This window comes from Panulirus ornatus, chromosome 43 (genome assembly GCF_036320965.1).
Source record: "Panulirus ornatus isolate Po-2019 chromosome 43, ASM3632096v1, whole genome shotgun sequence".
Taxonomy (NCBI): Eukaryota; Metazoa; Arthropoda; class Malacostraca; order Decapoda; family Palinuridae; genus Panulirus; species Panulirus ornatus.
In genome coordinates, this window is record NC_092266.1 from 17,448,000 (window position 1) to 17,466,155 (window position 18,156).

General features: G+C 39.8%; 1 protein-coding gene across 48 annotated transcripts in view; it reads left to right on the forward strand.

Annotated features, from left to right (window-relative positions):
- slo (calcium-activated potassium channel slo) overlaps positions 1-18,156 on the forward strand; it is a 1,069,848-nt gene that overhangs the window by 633,276 nt on the left and 418,416 nt on the right. For all 48 annotated transcript variants that reach the window (XM_071687050.1, XM_071687052.1, XM_071687045.1 and 45 more), the window contains exon 13: positions 17,591-17,746. In XM_071687050.1, coding sequence (XP_071543151.1) covers positions 17,591-17,746 — 156 coding nt within the window. The remainder of the gene's footprint in view (positions 1-17,590; positions 17,747-18,156) is intronic.

Here is an 18,156-nt window from a genome sequence, read left to right on the forward strand (position 1 = left end):
TGCACGTAACACAGGAGGTATATTTTAAAGCTCAGAAAGATGGAGTTATGCAAGAGGCTGGCTAAGTGTGAGTCCAATGCACTGCTTTTGAAGGACTTCAGTGTCACCATGATGACTGTTTACAATGTCACCAAGCAGCAAAAGAAGATCAGGGCATTTAGTAGTGCTTATATGCTTACCTATATTAGTATTTCCTCTATGTGAGATATTTGTGGATAGGTAAGATATGAAATGTAATTTCTGAATTTCAGTAAATCCTCAATTTAATGGACCCTGATATAATGGATTTTGGATTTAATAGACTGGATTTAACTCTGATTTGCCCTTTTTTCCAACCCATGCACCTTCCTCTTGATCTCCTGCTGCTTTCTCTTATACATCTCCCAATCATTTGCACTCCTTCCTTGTAAGTACTGCCCAAATGCCTCACTTTTCTCTTTCACTAAAAAGTTTTCTTCAACTACACTTCATCTAGGTCACATTCAATTTAACAAACTTTTGGCATTATCAGACACCACTTCTCCCTTATTAGTCAGTTAAATCGAGGATTTGCTGTGATATATTTAAAAATAGGACATTATGAAATATGGTTTCTGAATCATTTTATATGTTAAAAAAGAATTTCCTGAAACAATTGATTCCTCAAGCATTTTCAATAACAGAGATTTTACTATATTAGAATTAAGACAGCTAAGGTACAGGGAAAGCCTAGAGGCTTTAGATTTGCCCTCCTTAAAAGAGAGAAGAGTTAGGGGTGACATGATCACAGTCTTTAAGTTCAGAAAACATAACAGTGACATAGACAGTGACCAGTTCTTCTGGAGATATAGGGACATCAGGAGATATAAGGACAGTGACCAGTTCTTCAAGAGGTGTAGGGATGAATCAAATGGAGGATGTAATATGAAATTAAGAAGAAAGATTCAAAAAATATGTGTAGATTGTAGAATGTTCAGGAGATGGACAGGGCATTTGGCTCTCATCCAACCCAGCTCTTCATCTTTCCCTTGGGGATTGTCATTAAATGGGTGCCTGGCTTTGGATTGGCCTGGGTTGTGTGTGTGATTATGCACATAAGAGTAAAGATATGTTACATGTACAAAGGTAAGAGACTGAACAACTGATGAAACTCTCTCCCCAAACACACAATCACAGACACACACTCACACAAGATGCGTCACAATGAAAGAAAGCTTCAGTTTGATTATAATCTAGCAAGAAATAAGCTGCAGGAATCTGTGTGAGAGAGAACTGGAGGTAGACACCTTTCTTAATGTGTCCCCTCAGAGTTCAACCTCTGGAGAATAGTTAAGGACTGCTGTTTTCTGGCAAATATTAGAATTGCATTTGAGTTCATGGACAAGGTAGTATTCAGGAAGTAGTTCATATGAAAGTGAGAAAATTATTTTTCAAGTTTTGGTCACCAAACCTAAAGAAACACAAAGCACTGTTAAAGAAGGTCCAGAGGAGAGCAACAAAGATGGTACCAGAAAAAGAGAGTTGTGTTACAGGAAAAGACTAGGAGCCCTTATGTTTGCCCTACTCAGAATAGAGAAGGGTGACATGATCAAAACATTTAAGTTTTAAAAACATTGATGACAGAGACAGCGAAGAGTTTTTCGATAGATGTAGGAACTGCACAACCAAAGGACATGACATGAAATTATGAAAGAAACTTGTTAAAAAAGATGTGAAGTTCTTTTGTAGAATAAGAGTGGTGGAAGATTACAACAAAGTGAATGAAGACATGGTAAATACAAACAGCATGCAGAAATATCAAAAGTTGTATGATAGTAGAGAATGTTCAAGAGATTTGTGTCCCATAACTGTAAAATGCCCTCTCCATACAGTACAAATAGGCAATTACACAACAAAGATGGTACCAGAATAAAGAGAGCTGAGTCAGGGAAAGCCAAGAAATCGTAAATTTACTCACCTGGAGAAGAGAAGAGTGAGAGGTGACTTGATCACAACATTTGAGTTTTAAAACATTGACGAAGGAGGCATTGAACAGGTCTTTAAGAGATGCAGGGATGAAATAGCTTGAAGATATTCAATGAAATTAAGATGATTTTTAAAAAGATTTTGAAATGTACTTTCATAGAACAAGAATGGTGGATAAATGAAACAAAATGAATGAAGACAGTAAATGTAAACAGCATACAGGAATTTCAGTAACTGTATGATGGTAGAGAATGTTCAAGATATGGGCGATATGAGTGTAAAACTCTCTCTCTCTCTCTCTCTCTCTCTCTCTCTCTCTCTCTCTCTCTCTCTCTCTCTCTCTCTCTCTCTCTCTCTCTCTCCCCCTCTCTCTCTCTCTCTCTCTCTCTCTCTCTCTCTCTCTCTCTCTCTCTCTCTCTCTCTCTCTCTCTGTGAATAGCTAATTACTTGAGTGATGTGGTTAGTGTTACTTTCTGTGAGTCATTACAGGCCTGGTCAGGGTCGTACCTGCATGGGTTAAAATCCTGGATGTGGCAGTCACCCTACACCCATCCGGGTGGTCATCTTTCCCTTGGGGTTGGTCAATAAATAGAAGACTCACTTTGGCTGGAGTGCATATACGCATACATACAAAGGAGCAAAGACGTGGTGCACATATCTAAGGTAAAAAAACAGGGCAACACAAGTGTAAAACTTTCTTTTTTTGATACACATATTTTAATCACGCACACACACACATGCACACACACACTCACACATGCATCTGTGTTCATGGGTAAGGAAATGCTCAGCAAGCAGTTCACGTCATACATAAGACAAAACTAGAATATGCTTCTCATATTTGGTCCCTTTACTTAAAGAAACACAAACGGCTGAAGGAGATAGTCCAGAGGAGAGCAACAAGGGTGGTGCCATTATTAAGTGAGATGAGTTACAGAGAAAGTCTAGAGGCTTTGAATTTGCCCACCTTGGTAGAGAGAAGAGTTAGGGATGACTTCATCACAGTGTTTGTTTTCAAAAAGTGATGACATGGACAGTGAACAGTTCTTTGAGAGATGTAGAGAATGAATGACCAAAGGACATATCATGAAAGTAAACAAGAAACTTGTTAAGAAGGGTGTGAAGAGATACTTTCATAGTATGAGAGTGGTGGATTAATGGAATAAAGTAACTGAAGGCATGGCTAATGCATACAGCATAGAGAAATTTAAGAATTTGTTGTATAGTAGAGAATATTCAAGGGATGGGGCTTCATGAGTGAAAAATTCCCTCCCTGTACAGTACAGATAGGCAAATACACACACTAGTGTAGGACTCTCTCTCTGTGCAAATAGGTAAATATACAGAATGTTGATTGTGATTTTAATCTTCACATGCACTTCTTTTATGCAAAGGGGCCATAGGAATATTTTCAAAGTAATTATTCATTTTGACAGTGGGAAATTCACTGGTAAATCAAGGCAGGTTATGAAGGGAGACATAAAAATACTGCTGACCATGCAGAAGTTGCCAGGTAGACATCTTCTATCTTGTTTATTTCAGACCATCTACAATTTGTACAATAATGATAAAAGGTATTATACTTACATGTATGGTTGTTATTATGAAGCATAGTGAAATTAAGTGAGAAGAGAAACTGTTAGGAGGCGGAAAATAGAACTAGTGAATCCAAACTCACCATAGAGAGCTCCAGCATTTGTCTCAAATTTGGGAAGATATATTTTTTTTCCAAATGAGCCACAGAGCTTCATCTCTAGTCATTTTGGAGAGCTTAATAAACCATTATCACTGCAGGAATTAGGCAAGTAAAATAAACCTGTTAGTCATAAAGGTAGTTGTCAAACCCCAAAACAGCCAATCCCTAGATTCATTTCAACAAAACTACTATCATCAGCATTTATTTTATTTCATTTTATTTATTTTGTTTTGTCGCTGTCTCCCACATTAGTGGGGTAGTGCAAGGAAACAGACAAAAGAATGGACCAACCCAACCACATACACATGTATATACCTACACGTCTACACACGCAAATATACATACCTGTACATCTCAACGTATACAGATATATATATATATACACACAGACATATACATATATACACATGTACATAATACATACTGTCTGCCTTTATTCATTCCCATCGCCACCCTTCCGCACATGAAATAACAACCCCCTTCCCCCTCATGTGCGTGAGGTAGCGCTAGGAAAAGACAATAAAGGCCACATTCGTTCACACTCAGTCTCTAGCTGTCATGTAATAATGCACTGAAACCACAGCTCTCTTTCCACATCCAGGCCCCACAGAACTTTCCATGGTTTACCCCAGATGCTTCACATGCCCTGGTTCAATCCATTGACAGCACGTTGACCCTGGTATACCACATTGTTCCAATTTACTCTATTCCTTGCATGCCTTTCACCCTCCTGCATGTTCAGGCCCCAATCACTCAAAATCTTTTTCACTCCATCTTTCCACATCCAATTTGGTCTCCCACTTCTCATTCCCTCCACCTCTGACACATATATCCTCTTGGTCAATCTTTCCTCACTCATTCTCTCCATGTGACCAAACCATTTCAAAACACCCTCTTCTGCTCTCTCAACCACACTCTTTCTATTACCACACATCTCTCTTACCCTATTATTACTTACTCGATCAAACCACCTCACACCACATATTGTCCTCAACCATCTCATTTCCAGCACATCCTCCCTTCCCCGCACAACTCTATCCATAGCCCATGCCTCGCAACCATATAACATTGTTGGAACCACTATTCCTTCAAACATATCCATTTTTGCTTTCCAAGATAATGTTCTCGACTTCCACACATTCTTCAACAGTCCCAGAACTTTCGCCCCCTCCCCACCCTATGATTCACTTCCGCTTCCATGGTTCCATCTGCTGCCAAATCCACTCCCAGATATCTAAAACACTTCAATTCCTCTATTTTTTCTCCATTCAAACTTACCTCCCAATTGACTTGTCCCTCAACCCTACTGTACCTAATAACCTTGCTCTTCACATTTCCTCTCAGCTTTCTTCTCTCACACACTTTACCAAACTCAGTCACCAGCTTCTGCAGTTTCTCACACGAATCAGCCACCAGCGCTGTATCATCAGCAAACAACTGACTCACTTCCCAAGCTCTCTCATCCACAACAGACTGCATACTCTCCCCTCTTTCCAAAACTCTTGCATTCACCTCCCTAACAACCTCATCCATAAACAAATTAAACAACAGTGGAGACATCACACACCCCTGCCACAAACCTATGTTCACTGAGAACCAATCACTTTCCTCTCTTCCTTCACATACACATGCCTTACATCCTTGATAAAAACTTTTCACTGCTTCTAACAACTTCTAACACTTCCCATTCTTAATACCTTCCACAGAGCATCTCCATCAACTCTATCATATTCCTTCTCCAGATCCATAAATACTACATACAAATCCATTTGCTTTTCTAAGTATTTCTCACATACATTTTTCAAAGCAAACACCTGATCCACACATCCTCTACCACTTCTGAAACCACACTGCTCTTCCCCAATCTGATGCTCTGTACATGCCTTCACCCTCTCAGTCAATACCCTCCCATATAATTTCCCAGGAATACTCAACAAACTTATACCTTTGTAATTTGAGCACTCACTTTTATCCCCTTTGCCTTTGTACAATGGCACTATGCAAGCATTCCGCCAATCCTCAGGCACCTCACCATGAGTCATACATACATTAAATAACCTTACCAACCAGTCAACAATACAGTCGCCCCCTTTTTTAATAGATTCTACTGCAATACCATCCAAACGTGCTGCCTTGCCGGCTTTCATCTTCCGCAAAGCTTTTACTATCTCTTCTCTGTTTACCAAATCATTTTCCCTAACCCTATCACTTTGCACACCATCTCGACCAAAACACCCTATATCTGCCACTCTATCATCAAACACATTCAACAAACCTTCAAAATACTCACTCCATCTCCTTCTCACATCACCACTACTTGTTATCACCTCCCCATTAGTCCCCTTCACTGAAGTTCCCATTTGCTCCCTTGTCTTACGCACTTTATTTACCTCCTTGCAAAACATCTTTTTATTCTCCCTAAAATTTAATGAAATTCTCTTACCCCAACTCTCATTTGCCCTCTTTTTCACCTCTTGCACCTTTCTCTTTACCTCCTACCTCTTTCTTTTATACATCTCCCAGTCATTTGCATTATTTCCCTGCAAAAATTGTCTAAATGCCTCTCTCTTCTCTTTCACTAATAATCTTACTTCTTCATCCCACCACTCACTACCCTTTGTAATCTGCCCACCTACCACGCGTCTCATGCCACAATCATCTTTTGCACAAGCCATCACTGCTTCACTAGATACATCCCGTTCTTCCCCCCACTCCCCTTACGTCCTTTGTTCTCAGCTTTTTCCATTCTGTACTCAGTCTCTCCTGGTACTTCCTCACACGAGTCTCCTTTCCAAGCTCACCACTCTTTTCACCCCAACATTCTCTCTTCTTTTCTGAAAACCTCTTCAAATCTTCACCTTCACCTCCACAAGATAATGATCAGACATCCCTCCAGTTGCACCTCTCAGCACATTAACATCCAAAGGTCTCTCTTTCGCGTGCCTATCAATCAACACATAATCCAATAACACTCTCTGGCCATCTCTCCTACTTACATATGTATCCTTATGTATATCTCTCTTTTTAAACCAGATATTCCCAATCACCAGTTCTTTTTCAGCACATAAATCTACAAGCTCTTCACCATTTCCATTTACAACACTGAACACCCCATGTACACCAGTTATTCCCTCAACTGCCACATTACTCACCTTTGCATTCAAATCACCCATCACTATAACCCAGTCTCGTACATCAAAACTACTAACACACTCACTCAGCTGCTCCCAAAACACTTGCCTCTCATGATCTTTCTTCTCATGCCTAGGTACATATGCACCAATAATCACCCATCTCTCTCCATCCACTTTCAGTTTTACCCATATCAATCTAGAGTCTACTTTCTTACACTCTATCACATACTCCCACCACTCCTGTTTCAGGAGTAGTGCTACTCCTTCCCTTGCTCTTGTCCTTTCACTAACCCCTGACTTTACTCCCAAGACATTCCCAAACCACTCTTCCCCTTTACCCTTGAGCTTCGTTTCACTCAGAGCCAAAACATCCAGGTTCCTTTCCTCAAACATACTACCTATCTCTCCTTTTTTACTCATCATGGTTACATCCACACACATTTAGACACCCCAATCTGAGCCTTCGAGGAGGATGAGCACTCCCCACGTGACTCCTTCTTCTGTTTCCCCTTTTAGAAAGTCAAAAATACAAGGAGGGGAGGGTTTCCAGCCCCCCGCTCCCGTCCCCTTTAGTCGCCTTCTACGACATGTAAGGAATGTGTGGGAAGTATTCTCTCTCCCGCATTAGCGAGGTAGCGCAAGGAAACAGATGAAAGAATGGCCCAATCCACCCACATATACATGTATATACATACACGTCCACACACGCACATATACATACCTATACATTTACATGAAGAAGAAAAAGAAAAATTAGAGATATTCCTGATACAGGGAATAGGGATACTGCAGAAGGGAATAATTGGAATGATACTAAGACGATTCATCAGACTAGGACGATCATTGGGAACTTTGAAGGAGTTTCAATGGAAGGATGATCATTGAGAATTTTGAAGGGGTTTCAAGGGAGAGTGAATTTGCCATTAAGGAGATGGGAAACATTACAGCTATTAACATCTATATTATGGCTGCAATAAAAGATATTTAGAATATACCTCTTTTAGGATGAAGTGAGGAAATCAGAGAACATTGCAAGGCACAATGGAAAATGTCAGAGAGCAGTACCACAAGTGGACCAAAAAATAACATTGTGATGGAGCATGAATGGAAGTAAAAAACTGGAGGATGCTTTTAACAAGGTTATACATAAAAGAAGTGTGGTTACAGGGAAGACTGAAGATAGAGCAGGAAGGTAGACATCAAAAATTTCAAAGAACACTGAAGAATGGAGGGAAGGAGGGGCAAGAACTAGGAGATGATTCTAGGGCTGAAGAGAACCACAAAATAAAGGTAGCTGAAGCAGAGTAGAAATTTGGGGATTTTGAAACATAGGTAGAATAGATTATTGCAGTAAGCAATAGGGGAGGCAGTGTGTACAGTCAGAAACTCAGGTAGAATAGATTATTGCTGTAAGCAATAGAGGAGGCAGTATATACAGGAAGAAACATAACAGTCAGGGATGCTTATGGTGCAGTAGATGGATGACTTAAGAGGACAAAGATCATTAAGGAGAGCTATGTAGCAGTGGAAAAACAGGTTTTAGATTAGATTAAAGGCTAATAGGAAGGCATAGTGTGACTGCAGGAGATGACAAGAAGGTTGGCAACTAGGCAAATGAGGGAAGTTGCATAGAAGATTATCACATGGAAGTCCATGATGATCTTTGGGTTGGAAGAGGATTATCTAATAAAGAAGGAGGGAATGGAGAGCAAGAGGGAAAGCCACAGAGGATAATAGTTGATACTAATATGTATATCAAAGAACTGTTAAAGCAAAGAAGTTCAAGGGAGTGTTTGTTGCGACTGAGACCAAGAGAAGCAGAGAGGAACAGGGAGATAGAAGAGGCAAAAGTCAAGAAATGAGAGGAATTAGATCATTGTAGATGGAAGAATAAAACCCTTACATCTAACTTAGGGAGGCCAGAACTAATTAGTAGCATGTTCCTTAGGTTGAAGATTCTATATACAAATGCAGATGGACTGAAGCATGTGGAAAGAAGCAGGAGTGCAAAGACTGCATCAAAGGAAGTAAATCTAACTTTATGGAGTGGTGGAGATACAGTGCACAAAAGAACTAAAGCAAAGAGAGACAGAGACAACAAGTGAGGGGAATATCCCTGTTAATAAGGGATACCATTACATTTCAGAAAATGTCAGTTGGTTATGCTTTCAAGCAGTACATAATAGGTAGAATTAAAGTGGAATGGAAAGATATTATATAGTGGTGTTGTTGGTCTACATCCCTCCAAGGACCTGCATAGCCAAGAGCTATAATCAGGATGGTGAATGAAGATGCAGGACACTCCCTCCTCAGGAATGATAAAGCAGTGATGATGGGCGATGTCAATCATAGGGAAATAAACTGCAAAAGAATGTAGATTCTCATAGAGATAAAGAGTCATGGAGATGCAAGTAGCTATAATGTATATTAGAGAAATTACTGTATCATTACATTATGAAGCATATGAGAAATGGAGAATAGTAAACCATCTCTGCTAGATATTGTCTTGAATGCATTAGAGTGTAGACTGCAGGCACATAGGGTGGTACTAATCCAGGGTGTCCTAACATTAGAGCATTGAATTGGTGCCCTGCACCATCTTGCACCCTTCAAGTTAAGGATGCTGTTTCTCTCTCATTTGACAAGGCTTCTGGGTTAGTCATACTTTTTTTATGTATTTTGCACCCACTCAACTAAGTTTATCACTTTATTCAAATATGTTTTAATCTTCTCTTCACTTGGCCCCCTTCTCTGTTTCCTCTTTTGGAAAAGTAAGTACTGGGTGGAAGGATACACAGACATATACATATACATATATACACATTTACATATTCATACTTGCTTGCCCTCATCCATTCCCAGTGCTACCCTGCCCCACAGGAAACAGCATCACTATCCCCTGCTTCAGCGATGTAGCGCCAGGATTACACACAAAAATGGCCGCATTCGTTCATACTCAGTCTCTAGCTGTCACATGTAATGCACCGAATCCACAGCTCCCACAGACCTTTCCATGATTTACCCGGGACGTTTCACATGCCCTGGTTCAGTCCATTGACAGCATGTCGATCCCGGTATACCACAGCGTACCAATTCACTCTATTCCTTGTACCCTTCTCACCCTCAAAATCTTTTTCACTCCTTCCTTCCACCTCCAGTTTGGTCTATCATTTCTCTTTGATCCCTCCACCTCTGACACATATTCATACTTGCTGCCTTCAACCATTCACATTGCCACCCTGTCTCACATGAAATAGCAAACCCCCCATGTGCGCACGAGAGGTAGTGCTAGAAAAAGACAAAAAATGTTACTCAGTCTCTACCTGTCATGTGTAATGCACCAAATCCACAGCTCCCTTTCCACATCCAGGCTCCACAAAACTATCCATGGTTTACCCCAGTTGCTTGACATGCCCTGGTTCAATCCATTGACAGCACATTGACCCCAGTACACCACATTCTTCCAATTCACTCTATTCCTTGCATGCCTTTCACCCTCCTGTATGTTCAGACCCCGATTGTTCAAAATCTTTTTCACTCCATCCTTCCACCCCCAATTTGGTCTCTCACTTCTCCTCGTTCCCTCCACCTCTGAAACATATATCCTCTTTGTCAATCTTTCCCACTCATTCTCTCCATGTGACCAAACCATTTCAACACACCCTCTTCTGCTCTCTCAACCACACTCTTTTTATTACCACACATCTCTCTCACCCTTTCATTACTTACTCGATCAAACCACCTCACACTGCATACTGTCCTCAACCATCTCATTTCCAACACATACACCCTCGTCCGCACGACCCTATCTATAGCCTATGCCTCGCAACAATATAACATTATTGGAAGCACAATTCCTTCAAACATACCCATTTTTGCTCTCTGAGATAACATTGTTGCCTTCCATACATTCTTCAACACTTCTCGAACCTTTGCCCCCTCCCCTACCCTATGACTCACTTCTCCTTCCATGGTTCCATCCGCTGCTAAATCCACTACCAGATATCTAAAACACTTCACTTCCTCCAGTTTTTCTCCATTCAAACTTACCTCCTACTTGACTTGTCCCTCAATCCTACTGTACCTAATAGCCTTGCCCTTATTCACATTTACTCTCAGCTCTCTTCTTTCACACATTATACTGAACTCAGTCACTAACTTCTGCAGGATTTCACTCGAAGCAGCCACCAGCGCTGTATCATCAACGAACAACAGCTGACTCACTTCCCAAGCCCTCTCATCCACAACAGACTGCATACTTGCCCCTCTCTCCAAAACCCTTGCATTCACCTCCCTAACAACCCCATCCATAGACAGATTAAACAACCATGGAGACATCACGCACCCTTGCTGCAAACTAACATTCACTTAGAATCAGTCACTTTCCTCTCTCTCTACTTGTACACATGCCTTACATCCTCGATAAAAACTTTTCACTGCTTCTAGTAAGTTACCTCCCACACCATATACTCTTAATACCTTCCACAGAGCATCTCTATCCACTCTGTCATATGCCTTCTCCAGATCCATAAATGCTACATACAAGTCCAACTGTTTTTCTATTCATTTCTCACATACATTCTTCAAAGCAAACTCCTGATCTACACCTCCTCTATCACATCAGAAACCACACTGTTCTTTCCCAGTCTGATGCTCTGTACATGCCTTCACCCTCTCAATCAATACCCTCCCATGTGATTTCCCAGGAATACCCAACTAACTTATACCTCTGTAATTTGAACACTCACCTTTATCCCCTTTGCCTTTGTACAATGGCACTATGCATGCATTCTGCCAATCCTCAGGCACTTCACCGTGAACCATACATACATTGAATATCCTTACCAACTAGTCAACAACACAGTCACCCCTTTTTTAATAAATTCCACTGCAAAACCGTCAAAACCCGGCGCCTTGCCGGCTTTCATTTTCAGCAAAGCTTTCACTACCTCTTCTCTGTTTGCTAAACCATTACCCCTGACCCTCTCACCTTGCACACCACCTCGACCAAAACACCCTATATCTGCCAATCTGTCATCAAACACATTCAACAAACCTTCAAAGTACTATCTCCATCTCCTTCTCACTTCACCACTACTTGTTATTACCTCCCCATTAGTCCCCTTCACTGATGTTCCCATTTGTGCTCTTGTCTTACGCACTCAATTTACCTCATTCCAAAAATCTTTTTATCCTCCCCAAAATTTAATAATACTCTCTCACCCCAACTCTCATTTGCCCTCTTTTTTACCTCTTGCACCTTTCTCTTGACCTCCTGCCTCTTTCTTTTATAAATCTCCCAGTCCTTTGCACTACTTCCCTGCAAAAATCGTCCAAACGCTTCTCTCTTCTCTTTCACTAACACTCTTACTTCCTCTTCCCACCATATGTGCATGTGTGGGCATTTATGTATATGTTTGTTATTATACTTAGTCGCTATCTCCCAAGTTAGTGAGGTAGTGCAAGGAAACAGATGAAAGAATGGCCCTACCCAACCACATACACATGTATTTACATAAACGCTCATACACGCACATATACATACCTATACATTTCAACTTATACATACATGTACATACACAGACATATACATATGTACACATCTACGTATCCATACTTGCTTCCTTCATCCATTCCCATCGCCACCCTGCAGCACATGAAATGGCACCCTCCTCCTCCCACGCAAACACGATTTAGCACTTGGAAAGGACAACAAGGCCACATTCGTTCACAGTCAGTCTCTACCATTCATATGTAATGTACCAAAACCACAGCTTCCTTTCCACATCCAGGCCCCACAACACTTTCCATGGTTAACCCCAGACGCTTCACAGCCCTGGTTCAATCCAGTGACAGCATGTCAACCCTAATATACTACATTGTTCCAATTCACTCTATCCAATGCACGACTTTCACCCTCCAGTATGTTCAGGCCCCGATTGCAAAAAGTCTTTTTCCCTCCATCTTTCCACCTCCAAATTGGTCTCCCACTTCTTGTTCCCTCCACCTCTGATAGATATATCCTCTTTGTCAATCTTTCTTCAATCATTCTCTCCATGTGACCAAACCATTTCAAAACACCATCTTCTGCTCTCTCAACCACATATATATATATATATATATATATATATATATATATATATATATATATATATATATATATATGTGGTAAAAGCTTTGCAGAAGATGATAGCTGGCAAGGCAGCAGGTTTGGATGGTATTGCAGTGGAATTTATTAAAAAAGGGGGTGACTGTATTGTTGACTGGTTGGTAAGGTTATTCAATGTATGGATGATTCATGGTGAGGTGCCTGAGGATTGGCGGAATGTGTGCATAGTGCCATTGTACAAAGGCAAAGGGGATAAGAGTGAGTGCTCAAATTATAGAGGTATAAGTTTGTTGAGTATTCCTGGTAAATTATATGGGAGGGTATTGATTGAGAGGGTGAAGGCATGTACAGAGCATCAGATTGGGGAAGAGCAGTGTGGTTTCAGAAGTGGTAGAGGATTTGTGGATCAGGTGTTTGCTTTGAAGAATGTATGTGAGAAATACTTAGAAAAGCAAATGGATTTGTATGTAGCATTTATGGATCTGGAGAAGGCATATGATAGAGTTGATAGAGATGCTCTGTGGAAGGTACTAAGAATATATGGTGTGGGAGGCAAGTTTTTAGAAGCAGTCAAAAGTTTTTATCGAGGATGTAAGGCATGTGTACATGTAGGAAGAGAGGAAAAAGATTGGTTCTCAGTGAATGTAGGTTTGCGACAGGGGTGTGTGTTGTCTCCATGGTTGTTTAATCTGTTTATGGATGGGGTTGTTAGGGAGGTGAATGCAAGAGTTTTGGAAAGAGGGGCAAGTATGAAGTCTGATGGGGATGAGAGAGCTTGGGAAGTGAGTCAGTTGTTGTTCGCTGATGATACAGCGCTGGTGGCTGATTCATGTGATAAACTGCAGAAGCTGGTTACTGAGTTTGGTAAAGTGTGTGAAAGAAGAAAGTTAAGAGTAAATGTGAATAAGAGCAAGGTTATTAGGTACAGTAGGGTTGAGGGTCAAGTCAATTGGGAGGTAAGTTTGAATGGAGAAAAACTGGAGGAAGTAAAGTGTTTTAGATATCTGGGAGTGGATCTGGCAGCAGATGGAACCATGGAAGTGGAAGTGAATCATAGGGTGGGGGAGGGGGCGAAAATCCTGGGAGCGTTGAAGAATGTGTGGAAGTCGAGAACATTATCTCGGAAAGCAAAAATGGGTATGTTTGAAGGAATAGTGGTTCCAACAATGTTGTATGGTTGCGAGGCGTGGGCTATGGATAGAGTTGTGCGCAGGAGGGTGGATGTGCTGGAAATGAGAAGTTTGAGGACAATATGTGGTGTGAGGTGGTTTGATCGAGTAAGTAATGTAAGGGTAAGAGAGATGTGTGGAAATAAAAAGAGCGTGGTTGAGAGAGCAGAAGAGGGTGTTTTGAAATGGTTTGGGCACATGGAGAGAATGAGTGAGGAAAGATTGTCAAAGAGGATATATGTGTCGGAGGTGGAGGGAACGAGGAGAAGTGGGAGACCAAATTGGAGGTGGAAAGATGGAGTGAAAAAGATTTTGAGTGATAGGGGCCTGAACATGCAGGAGGGTGAAAAGTGGGCAAGGAATAGAGTGAATTGGATCGATGTGGTATACCAGGGTCGATGTGCTGTCAATGGATTGAATCAGGGCATGTGAAGCGTCTGGGGTAAACCATGGAAAGTTGTGTGGGGCCTGAATGTGGAAAGGGAGCTGTGGTTTTGGGCATTATTGCATGACAGCTAGAGACTGAGTGTGAATGAATGGGGCCTTTGTTGTCTTTTCCTAGCACTACCTCGCACACATGAGGGGGGAGGGGGATGGTATTCCATGTGTGGTGAGGTGGCGATGGGAATGAAACCATAGCTTCCTTACCACATCCAGGCCCCACAAAACTTTCCATGGTTTACCCCAGATGCTTCACATGCCCTGGTTCAGTCCATTGACAGCACATTGACCCCGGTATACCACATCACTCCAATTCACTCTATTCCTTGCACGCCTTTCACCCTCCTGTATGTTTAGGCCCTTATGCTCAAAATGTATGCAAAATATGTTGAAATATATGCAAAAGAACATGGGAAAATGAAACAATTTGTTCCCAAGTGCACTTTCATATAGTGGTCACATCATCAAGGGAGATACAAGAATGAGTTAGAAGATGTAGAACAGTCAGTTGATACACAAGGAAGAGATGTACCTAAGACACCACTTGAAAACAAGTGGTACTGGATGGTGGCGTTCATTTTGCAGTGTTTGGGTCTGGCAACATACTTGTCATAAAACTTTTTTTCATTATGTGGACAAGAAAAGGATCTTACAAATTTTACCTACAATAACACCATCCAGTTTATATAGATTTTCAATAATAGTAATGTTGGAATTCTTTCTGTATTTGATGATAGAAGATCCAATGATATTTCTCATAGTAAATGAGTAACATGCAATAACTGAATTGGCACTACTTATGTCAATACAGTGGAGATCATTTTTAACATGTTCAAGAGAAGCATTTCATTCTTATCCTGTTCTTACACTATATTTGTGTTGCTTAAGCCTAACATAAGGATCCTTACCAGTCTGCTGAACATAATACATATTACAATTTGTACAAGGTATTCTGTAAACACAGCTTGCAGAATTTTCTGGTGAGTTTTTTTTTAAGATATTCTTTATAGTATTGTTATTGCTGAGGGCTACATTTTCATTAAAGGATATAAGCAACCTGGGAAGTAATGTAAAGTTATCACTAGAAGGGAAAACTAAAAGATTCTTGGTATCAAGGGGAGGTTTGGGTTAATTCTATAGAATTATTTCTTTGTCAGCTTAAGGGATTAAACAATGAAAGATCTAGGATACTTTAACTTGGATCCAATAGAATATATCTTCTCAAACTCATCATCAATAAATTCCAGACTGCATATGCTTAATGCCCTAGGGAACATTGACTGGAATGATATTTTAACTATGTCATGTTGAACTAAGTAATAATGAATATATGAACAAACATTGATGGGTTTTCTGTATATGTTAAACTTAAACATGTCCTTATTCCTATGGATCATGCAATCAAAAAATGATAACATGCAAATATTTTCCACTTTTACAGTAAAGAAAGAAATGTATGTAAATTTTTGTTTGTTGGCCTAAACCAAATTATATTAGAGGGTAAGATATCCCTTAGTAATTTTGTTTCAAAGAATTCCTTGTAAGGATTACTTAATACCGGTGAAATAGGGTTACCCATTTCCATTCCAAATTTCTGAACTTAATATTCTCTCTCTAATTGAAATACACAGTCTTAGATTTTAAAGACAATTTTATCAGTTCAATGAAAACAGAATTTGAAACACGTAAATCAATATTTTCCAAGATTTCAACCAAGTGTTGTAACATTGAAAGAGGTCACAGTGGTGTATGTGTTCTAGTACATGCATAAAACCATGAGGAAAATGAAATGTAATAAGTTTTACTTAAGTGCACTTTCATGTAATGATCACACCGTCAGGGGAGATACAAGAATGAGATAGAAGACGTAGAACAGTCAATTGATATACAAGGGAGACACGTAGCTGAGACACCATTGGTAAGCAAGCACTACCAGATGTATATATATTGTCCGCATTTTCTCCAAGGTCGTTGTGTATGCATGATTTACAGATCAGCAATGATGCACTTAAATGGTGGTTGTAGATGTAGTGAAGAGAAACTTCTGCTGGGATCACCTGTTAGTCGTATGATAAGTAAAGTGGATGTTTAAACAGAGGTGGGAAATTTTGAAACCTCAATTGAAGTTGGTGCTATATCTTAAGAGAACATAAGTTGATCTTGACCACCAATGAAAGGTTAAGAAACCTAAAGATGTGAAAGTTGATATTGGCCACCAGTGAAGGATTACAGGCACCTGCAGATGTGATAGAATATGTCCTATGGGGGCCAACAAAGATGGTACCCAAAACAAGACAGGTAAATTACAGGAAGAGGTTTTGCCTACACTGTAGGAAAGAGTACAATAGAAGTGAATACAACTTTTAAGTGTTTGAATAAGATTGAATATGTAGAGAGTGAAATGTCTTGAAATTAGGAATGAAAGATCAGTAGATGAATGGAGTAAGCTATGTGATAAGACAGTGAATGCAGACAGAACAATGATATATTTGAAATCATATGTCAGTAAAAAATGTTCAGGAAATGGGTCCCCATGAGTTTAGAACTCCTTCACCATGCTTTTCAATTTTTAACTTGAATTGTATATAGACAAAAAATAGGTCTAAATAGTTACATAATGAGGGCTGTGTTTTGTTTCTCTGGGCCTGGTTATGGTTGTTTAGGTATCTGACAGTGATTGAGTCATCAGTACAGTGAAGAGAACTTAGAGAGCTCTTGTAGTTTTGTATTCTCTGACACTATTGTTATTAAAGAATTTCTAATTCACTGTTTTTTTCACTGATAATTAGGTTATATTTGCCACAGTTGCCAAGAAACTGTCGAAAATCAAATAACTTATATACAGAACAAATGCCAAAAAAAATTAGGAAAATGTTTTTAAGATTTGCAACATATCCCATAGATTCTCTTTATTATTTCTTTGTTTCTTTGATTTTTAGAAAGTCATAATGATAAAACGTGATCATGTAACTGATTTGAGTGGAACAATTTCTGTAAGAGGAATACAGTAAAGGTTATTTTGATAAGATTAACTATGGTATTTCCATATATGGGCATATTCTGCAATTATATCATTTAACCTAATGTTATTTTACAGACTCTGTTTTTCAAAGCTGAAGCTGCTGTTGCTAGCCATAGAAGTAAAAAATGAAGATGGAACCGATAGCAAGATTGCTATTAATCCAAAATCTACAAAGATCCAGCCAAACACACAAGGATTTTTTATTGCTCAATCAGCAGATGAAGTGAAAAGGTGAGAAAGAAGGATGTGAGGCAGTTGATAGTGAGGAGTCATGCAGTGCATCAAATTCCAGAATGTCAGGACCTAGACTTTGCCTGATTTTATTTTTTTTTCCAGATTTCTGAGTGCACTTAACAAAATATGTTTATAAGTCTAAGTGACTCCATTTTGGGAATTTTGGTGCAGGCTGTCTCACCAGTATGACTGTATACTTCTCTTGTATTTTCTTCTCACATTAAATATATACAGAATTTCACAGAACAGTGAAACTTCTGTTATTTAAGATGACTAGAAAATCAGCCATTTCAGATAAAAAGATCTGGTTATTTGAGTTTTCTAACATATTAGATAATTTAGAAATTGCCCATCTCTTACTGAAAAACCTGGCATAAAGAGAAATCACACTGAAAAATGGGATGTGT